Source organism: Manacus vitellinus, unplaced genomic scaffold, assembly GCF_001715985.3.
Source record: "Manacus vitellinus isolate BGI_N305 unplaced genomic scaffold, ASM171598v3 scaffold_3_pilon, whole genome shotgun sequence".
Classification (NCBI taxonomy): Eukaryota; Metazoa; Chordata; class Aves; order Passeriformes; family Pipridae; genus Manacus; species Manacus vitellinus.
Genome location: NW_021940535.1, coordinates 36,468,824 through 36,478,512, shown reverse-complemented (window position 1 = coordinate 36,478,512; position 9,689 = coordinate 36,468,824). Strand labels below are relative to the sequence as shown.

The window sequence follows — 9,689 nt, the reverse complement described above, 5'->3', positions numbered from 1 at the left end:
TTAGTAACTTCCAAACATGCCAGTGGGTTTAAAATTATGCACACTGTAGAAATACAGTATGGGAAGAAAACACAAGCACAGCAGGAACACTTAAGCCTTCAAGCTAAAAATGATGATCTTATAATGCAAGTGGGCATTATAGAAGATGACAAATTGTCAGGTTATTTAAAGTGTAAACATGTTACAAGATATGCCTGGTACCACGGAGGATGACAATCAAAATCACAAGGCAATCCAGAATTCCTTCCCAATATCTTTCTCATGTAGGCACGGGCCAACATAAGTTTCAGCTGTGTGGGAGGCCAACCTATTCAGCAGAAATATGGTTTCCTAAACATGCTAGTTTCCACCCTCTGTCAACCACTAAGCTAAATTTATCAGTAGCACTGTGGTAAGAACTGCAGAACTGCAGAGCTGACCAGAGGGAAATTTGGTCAGATATAGTTATCAAGGTTAATAATAAACATATATTTTTTAAAATAAATTTATGTACTGGTATGTCACAGTAATGAATTACATGATGAGCTGATATGCAAATCCATGATTCATGACCACTGGTGATTTAGCTTGATATGTTTCTAATTATACAAAGACTTTTCTTTTACTTCTACTTCTTGGAACATTAAAAGAGTCAGTTAAAATCCCTTTCTAATGTAAAATTACAGAAATATTTAAGTCATCCTTCCTCAAATACCAGACATAAAATTATGATTCCCAAACCTCAAGAATCTGGATTTGATTAAACATTTTATTAACATACTGGAATTTAAAATGCACAAATGTAAAATGAATTCACAATTATAATTATCAATCTCTTTCTCCACCAACTGAAATGACAGAAGACTATATGTAATTATGTTTTACTTATGTATGGATTCCATTTTTAATATAAAGTTATTTTCTGAACATAATTGTTTTAATAAAAGAGTTATTCTATGAAGGGTTATTCATTCATATTGCAAACACTACACTATCATGACATACTTTCAAATTTTAGAAAAAATCTTCAGGCAAAGAGTTACAATCAATATTGATCCTGGTTTATGTTTATGTTTTCAAGGAACTACATAATTTCTCCATGTCTTCTGATGCTACACCATAGAGAGGATTTGGAAAAGAAGTAGCATTCACATCTTCATTAAACAGATACTAAAATAAAAAAGATAGAATGAAATTTAAAATCCAAGTCATTAAATTCATTTGTTAAAATGCGCATATGAATGGCTGTAGATTCACAATAGAAGTAATACATGATTATAAGTTCAAAGAAAACTATAAAATCAATAAACTTTCTTAAACGAAACTTTCAGTTGATAAAAATTAGCATAGCTCCACTGAAAAAATTGTCTGCCACATATACCTGATCAAGTAATTTAACCTTCTTCTGCATCTGTTTCCACTTTTTTTTCCTGTCTCCAAAGCCCTTGCTCTAATAGATATATAGTATTATTTTAGGAGAATCTGTGTACAATAGTGTAGTTGCAGTGGGTCACTAATTTTGGTAAATGGTATTGTAATTTAAATAACTGGTTCTAATATTCTTGAATGAGGAATGTATGAGAAAAGAGATATTATGAACCCTTTGGGTAAGGATTTCAGTTGTTCTAAAAATTTTATTTAGCATCTGACTGTATTGGAACACGTTGAACTACTGTGTGGTGTAAAAGCAGCTATAAGCAAAATTAGTAAAATTGCTATTATGAGGTCCTTGCCAACCAAGGCACCCCTGGTCATCTTTCTCAGATTTCCAGAGTTGCTAACATTATGAGTAACAATACACCATTGACTTTAACTGACATTTTTCCCTTTCATTTACTAGCCCAACATATAACCTAGAAATGTGTTACTACATACCTCGTGCCATGGTGAAACACTGATTTGAACAGCAGGTGAGGTCACATACCCAGAAGACTATAAAAAGAAAAAGACTGCTTTAGAATATTTTTAGTGAGCTGTAAATAATATTCAATAATATTCTGAAAATATTTTTCAGTGTTGCTGCCTGAATAAGACATTTTTTGGATTCAAAATTATGCAGCAATACTATAGGCAAGAATGTGGCAGTGCTAAGCCCACATGGTTTTGGTGTTCAGAAAGGTCCAGGAGAATTGTTCTTTCTTTATGAAACTTAGAGACTCCCACAAGTGCATAACTTGTGGATATTCAGCTGGAGATAAGATCTTTTGCTCACGTTTTGTCATACCTTTTGATTGGTGATACACCATTCACATTTAAGTCTCATTAGACTTGGAGAAAATTCATAACTCCTGTTTTCCTTTCAGAAAGAAAAATTAGTGTAAGCATGTATTTTTCCAGTCTTAAGGAAAATAGAGGACAATTTGGTACAGAACAGGACTTCAATCACAATGCCTGGGGCTGTCTTCCATGAAAATGTCTCTCCTGATGCTATGCTTCTGTTTTTCAACTTGCTATTAAATGAAGCCTGTCAGGAATCTATTTTAACTAAAATAAAAATGTCCTGATAAATTGGACATGATTGTGATGGGAATGTTTCCAACTTGGAGCTCTCACAAACTCCAACGTATAAGTGAATTCATTTGATCTAATGTCTAAAATCAGGTGTTAGGACCCTTTTATAGAAAATAAATGGCATGTCATAGTTAATCCTATTCAAAGCCGCAGCGGAATCTTATATTATTGACTGTGCAAAGGACTAGGAAGTTTTATTTTCTATTTTAAACCAAGCGTAGTTCTTTCAATGCTAATAGGAGTAGTATCAAAATGAGAGCAGGAAGGATATTTTAAATTATTTTTTTTTCTGCTTTTTACTCCAGGGTGCTTTGTCTATTTTATTTTTAATTATAAACAAAAATATAAACAAAATTATTGCAGATATCTGCATTTTAAGTGAATCATATTTCTCTTGTTAAATGTAAAACCATAAATTTTAGATGTCGTAATTTGATAATTAAATCTTACCTTTAAACCTTTTGCTGCAATATGTTCACTTTTAGATATATATTTTATTTAAAAACTTCTTTGTTAGTCTAGCAGTCTTTTAATTATGATCAACAAAATATATTAGGCAAATGTGTGACCAAGTGTTTGTTCAGTGTCAACACGAATTTTACAGTGATGGGAATTGTGATGCACATTTAAGGTACTGGGAAGTATTATAAACTGTTTTATTATAGTGAGCGTGTAAAGGCAGCTTGGATGCCGAATCATGCGTTTTGTGGTTTTATTGTTGTTGGTGTGTTACTGTTGTTGGGTGTTTGCTTTGTTGGGTGGGGTTTTTTGTTTTGTTGTTGTTTGTTGTTTTTTCCAAAGCAAAAGGAGATAAGTCCCAGTGAGCTTTTTCTTATCTATGTGTGGCTAAATATTTCATCCAAAACTTTTTTTTTTTTCTCTCAGAATCAACAGCCCACAGTTATAAAAGTTGTAAATATTGAGATGTTTTCAAAACTGAGCTGATTTCAAATCTTCCTACATTTTAAAAATGCAGTGAGAGCTGTGTTAATTTTTAATTCTCACTTCTTTTATTAAAAAAGATTCACTGAGGTGTTACATTACACTGTTTCAATGGAAAACTGAGGACTACAAATTCATACTTTTCTGAATGTATAGAAGCAGTTATTGCTACTTACCTTTACTTTCTCAGATGAGCTAAGGTCTTTGTACAATGGGTTGGCAAATGACACATTTACAGTTTCCTGTACTTTCCTTGAAAAGTCAAGCAAAAAAAAAAGGAAAAACACCCACCATATCACACAGATTGTCAAAGAACTGAACAGTTTCAAGTTGAAAAGACTTGAATAAAAAATAATACATGGCTAAATATATTTCCAACTGAGCTCTACTGAAATTAATGAAATTAAACCAATATTCTGTATAAGTAATGTCTAGGTTAAAATAATAATTTTGCATTTGTAGCTGCTTAAAATGTTGCTACTTTTGGATATTCATAGAGCTATTAAGTATTCATAAAATGCAGATACAGTGTTATATATTAAACAAAACATGATTTTACCTTAAAAGATCTCATTCCTTCTGTGTTTTGCAACTATCACACAAACAATTCATTAATTGGCATGATCTTAGGATCCAAGTTCAAAACACATTAGTTATTTAATTGTTATAAGAACTCTGATTTTCCAATTAATTAGGAAAGGACTTGCATTTTGGGTCAAAATCATCAGTATTAGTTTTAAATCTATAGAAGCAACCCATAACTTTTACTGAAATCCAGAAGTAAAGAATCACTGAAGGTATTGAAGTACAAAGGTTTCATGAATTAACACAATGCCTTAAGCAATTTATAATAGATGAATAGGACAAATTTTGCTAATTATGGGTCTCATGTCCATTACCTCCTCTAGGAGTTTAAAGATATGCTTTCCTGATAAAAATCTTCACATATTCCATTTTCTTTGGAAGCACTTATAACCTGTGCAGTTAATCCCATTAATTCCTCAAAAGCAGAATGAGGATGGAGCTTTCTGCCTACACCTAAATATTTTTTTCTTATAGATGACTGGTTCCTAATATTCCACAATTCTTGAAATCACAGAATCATTTAGGTTGGAAAAGACCTCTAAAATCACCAAGTCTAACCTTTTACTGATCCCCACCTTGTCAAATTGATCATGGCACTATGTCCAGTCCTTTCTACCTCCAGGGATGGTGACTCCACTGCCTCCATGGGCAGTCCATTCCAATGCTTAATAACCCTTTCTGTGAAGAAATTCTTCCTGGTGTTCAACCTGAACCCTCCCTGGCACAGCTTCAGGTTTTGTCTTCTCATCTTGTCACTAGTTGCCTGGGAGAAGAGATGGACTCCCACCATGTTCCACCCTCCTGTCAGGTAGTTGTACAGAGTGGTAAGGTCTCTCCTCAGCCTCCTTTTCTGCAAGCTAAAGAGCCCCAGCTCCCTCAGCTGCTCTTTGTAGGACTTAAACTATAGACCCTTCAACAGCTTTGTTGTCCTATTCTCTGGACTCACTCCAGCACCTCAGTGTCTTTCTTGTAGTGAAAGGTGTGAAACATCAAAAGTGTTCCAAGACTATATAAAAAACAGCAGATGTATTAGTTAAAATTACTGAAGAATGAAGCTGAAGCTAATCTTTGCTTTTGAAGAGATGCTTTTAGTTTTTGTTGCTTTTTTTCCACAGTTTTTAAGAATAAGAGGATATGCAAACCCGTGTGTACATAGAAAGCTGTGTTTGTACAGTATTCTAAGACAAAAATTTTCCTAAAGCTTCCCATCAATCTCAGTGATGGAGAAATGGATTTTCTCATATTAAAAAGTCCTATTCCAAAGCTGCTCCTACAGGTGGTTGAAGCAGTGTCTTCCTAGAAGCTGATAGACAGGCTCTGGGTTACTGAGGGGAAAAAGGTAGTCACAGAAGCACAGTCGATGGAGGTGTTGGGAAGCTGTTCCTCAGTGAGAACCACAGAGGACACACACTGCATGATTTCTTTTGCAAATAACTAAAACCAGAATGGCTGCTTAGGAGGAAGGCACAAGTAGGCTACAGAGTTGTATGACCTTATGAGTTAAATCAGCACAAGAAACTAAGTTCGGGTTTTACACTAAACCAGAAATGTCTCTATAATATTTTTCACAAGATTCTCAGAAAGTAATTGCTTCTAATGCCAGTCTCATAATTTATTTTGATTGCCTGCAATGTGGAGAGCTGAATATTTGAACCTGTTGATTTTTTCATTTTATCTTAATCTTAAAGATCATGATATCATGATTTATTACAGTTTAGTTAGTTTAGTGAACCTATAATATATTAGATTACTTATATGCATCCTAAGTATATATTTGCATACTAATCCTCCTGCATAAAGTCCAGAAAATGTATACAGAATATATTTTTTACTCTAAAATGAAAACATGAGGCCAGAAGCAAACTCAGATGAGTAGTTTTCAAGAAGTTTGGTTCTTCTTCAAAACTAGTGCCCAAAGGGCCAGATTTTCATGCCTTAATTTTTATGTCTGATTTAGACATCACAGACCAACTGATCTAAAAGCATGATGTGGAATTAAGCACATCAGTTCTGCTTACAGTCAGTGGAGATATTTCCAAAAGGCAATCCAAGTCACAAAATTCTCAGTGGGAACCTCCTTTACTGTGCCAATAGCAAATGGTGAGGATAGGTCTGATTCTCTTTCGTTCCCACTCCCCCGTAAAACTTAAGCAATTCATGCAAGACCTATATATAGCTTAGTTTGGACAAGAACATGTTGAGTACTTAGGTCTGTCTTGAGGGCAGGAGGATGCTGAACATGGATCTCCAGCTTTCTCTGCAAGGAGTATAACTAACCAGAAGAACACTGTGCCAAACTGTGGGCACCAAAAAGAGTGCTGTCTGAGTTCTTAAACAGTATGTTTGTGGTTGCTGTGTTTAGTGCTGAAATTGGTCCCGTGTGTGTGTGTGCGAGTGTGAGGTTTTCTCTAGCATGAAAACTTGAGTCTTGCTCAGGCTGCCCAGTAGATTTCAGGTGTTTCTCCACTTTAGATCTGAATCATGAAAGAGCATATGTATTGGTCACCTAATCATAGGAAAAATGGGAATTTTATGGCCCAAAATGTGGACAGTGCTTGAATTTATGCACCCCAAACTTAGGTGGAGAATGAACCTTCTTAAGCTCTCTCCTGTTCTTAGAAACATTTTTGCCAAAGCAGGGCTTTCGAAGTCACCTTGAATGTACTACCTAATATATAGCTTTTATGCTACACGTATATATACAACATATATATGCACATAGATGTACATATATCAATGTATTTATACAAACACATGTATGGTTACCCCCATTTGTGAATGTAGCAAATGATTCTTTCTAAGGGATACCAATAATTATCCTTAAAAATTCTGAAATATTTTCAAATTACTCAAAAGGTCTCAAAGAATATATAAGAAAAAATGTAATCCCATGTTTACACAAGTGCTGTAATCCATCAGTTGGATGAGGTACTAACTGCCTGAATGACAGAACCACAGAATATGCTGAGTTGGAAGGGACCCACAAGAAACATTGAGTCCAACTCCTGGCCCTGTCCAGGATCATCCCCAAGAGTCACACCATGTGCTTTAGAGTATCATCCAAATGCTCCTTGAAATTTGTCAGGCTTGGCATTGTGACCACTTCTCTGGGGAGCCTGTTTCAGTGCCCAAATACTCTCTGGGGGAAGAACCTTTTCCTAATATACAACCTAAACCTCCCCTGAAACAACTCCAGGCCATTCCTCAGAAGGAAGTTGTAACTGCAATGAGGTGTCCCCTTAGTCTCCTCTTCTCCAGGCTGAACAGATCAAGTGACCTCAGCCACTCCTCCTGCGGCTTCCCGTCAAGGTCCTTCAGCATCTTTGTTGCCCTCCTTGGGACACTCCCTAATAGCTAATATCTTCCTTATACTGCAGTGACTGAAACATCATACAATATTCAAGGTGAGGCCACAGCAGTGCAGAGCAGAGAGGGACAATCCCCTCCCTTGATCAGCTGGCGATGCTTTACCTGATGCCCCTGAGGTCATGGTTGGCCCTCCTGGCTGCCAGGGCACTGCTGATTCATATTCAACTTACCATGGACCAGGACCCCAAGGTCCCTTTCCATGACACTGCTTTCCAGCATCTCATTCCCCAGTCTATCTGAACATCTGAGGTTACCCCATTCCAGGTGTAGAATCCAGTACTTTCCCTTGTTGAACTTTGTAATTTGTCAGGGTCTCTCTGGGGGGCCTCTCTGCCTTTGAGAGAGTCAACAGCTCCTCACAGTTTTATGTCGTCTGCAAACTTGCTTAGTATCTCTTCCAGTCCTGTGTCCAAGTAATTTATGAAGATATTGAAGAGCACAGGGCACAAGATGGAGCCCTGCAGAACTCCACTGGTGCCAGGTCAGCAGTCTGATGTTACCCCATTCACTATTACCCTCTGTGCTTGACCTGTGAGCCAGTTGCCCACCCATCACATGATGTGTTTATCCAGCTCTGTGCTGGACATTTTGTCCAGGAGGATACTGTGAGAGACAGTATTGAAAGCTTTACTGAAGAAGTCTGTGCTAGGGAACTGAGATGACATATTCACACTACTTTACATGTCATGTATACATCTCTAGAATTAAACACAACACAGTAGAACTTTAGCTAATCAGAATATGAAGCTCCCCTGATTAGAGAAAAGCAATGGTATGTCCTCTACTGTACTCTGTCACCAATATAGATACTGCTGAGGATGGCATAAAAGTGCAGTACTAGTCAGTGAGCTGGCTGTTGCCATCTGATCATCAGTTTTTAACTTCTTGATTGGACACTTTAACTAAATGTATTGTAGTGGCTTGAGTTAAGCTCATTCCTGCAATGCTTGCTGTTATTTGACCAAAGTGAAACATTGACCTGACAGAAAATGATAGCTTTTTGCTACAGTAAAGAGAAATATACCCATCTCCCTCGTGGTGGGGAGAAAGTTTTATACATGTGACCACTGTACTCACTGCTTTAAAACTTACAGTCCAGAATAATTGATCAATGGGAAATGTTTATAAATCTCATTTGTGAGGAAAACTCATAAATTGTAAGTTCAGAAGACTCTACCAAGTAGGGAATAACTAGGGTTAAAAATGACAAGCACAGAACAGCTTAAGAAAAAAAAAAAGATGTGGGTAAGGCAGTTCAGAGAGAACTGGGTTTTCTAACATAACCACAAATACCACAAAAGGAAAGGAAAGGTTTAATCATCTTGAGATGAGGTAACATAGGTCATAGCTTTGCTAAGCTCATCTCTATTCTTTAGTAGCAAAAACTACTGCCTTGTTGTAGGTTTCTCCACTATGACTTCACAGAGACAGGAAGAAGTTGTATGCTCTACAAAAAAATACCTGCCCGCTATGTTACTGCTGCGTAACATAATGCTTTGTAATGGAAAATTAAAGTATCTAGATTTCATTTGTTTGGATGCATTAGATCATAATTTTGTACATTTCAATGTACCTTTAAAGAAAAATTAAATCTTTAGTACAGGACACAATTTTGTAGGAAATATAGTACCTGAAGAATGCTTATCATCTGGACCTTAACAACAATGACAAAATCCTAGTGGACCAAAGATTCAATTACAATTAAGCTACTAATTAAAATAATTCCTTTAAAGAATTCTTTATAGGTATTCTAAAGCTTCAGTTCTAAACAGAAAGTAACCTCAAGATCTCAATTTCCAAAGTATTTACAAAATCTTTTCAATTAAATTTATGTTTGCAGAAGTAGGCTATATTTTGCGCATCCCACAGAAGAAACAGGAGGCATGATGAAAGGAGAGAAGACTTTCCGAAAGCTGGATCTAGAATAATCTACAAGTCACTGGGACATTTAATTAGACTGTATATATGCTGTCTTTCTTTCCAAGGTCTACACTTTGTACTTTTTGAGTCCCTTTAGGAAGTTTAATTTTTTTATTTTTTTTTTTAAATCAGTCCTTTGCATCTTTCATCTGAGTGGTCTTGTTGGTTGCAGACTTATATTAGCTCTGCTTCAGCTTACTACTTCTTGTTTCTTTGCCATCCTTCCTATGTGTAGTGGTCATGAGATGTACATTTCAGAAAAACTGAAGACTTCTGATGATAATACTGGGTATCATCCTTCAGAACAAAAATACTCTACAGAAGAATAAATGGATTTGGATAGCAGCATTAGACTAATACACCAACTCTCAAACAACAGTTAT

The 9,689-nt window shown here is 36.0% G+C and overlaps 1 protein-coding gene across 1 annotated transcript in view; it reads right to left on the bottom strand.

Moving 5' to 3' along the window:
- Positions 1-868: 868 nt before the first annotated feature.
- The window catches only part of MALRD1 (MAM and LDL receptor class A domain containing 1), a 243,159-nt gene continuing 234,338 nt past the window's right edge, over positions 869-9,689 (bottom strand). The window contains exons 38-40 of the mRNA XM_025895435.1: positions 3,609-3,684; positions 1,855-1,911; positions 869-1,149 (exon numbers count right to left, since the gene is read on the bottom strand). Coding sequence (XP_025751220.1) covers positions 1,048-1,149; positions 1,855-1,911; positions 3,609-3,684 — 235 coding nt within the window. The 3' untranslated portion in view covers positions 869-1,047. The remainder of the gene's footprint in view (positions 1,150-1,854; positions 1,912-3,608; positions 3,685-9,689) is intronic.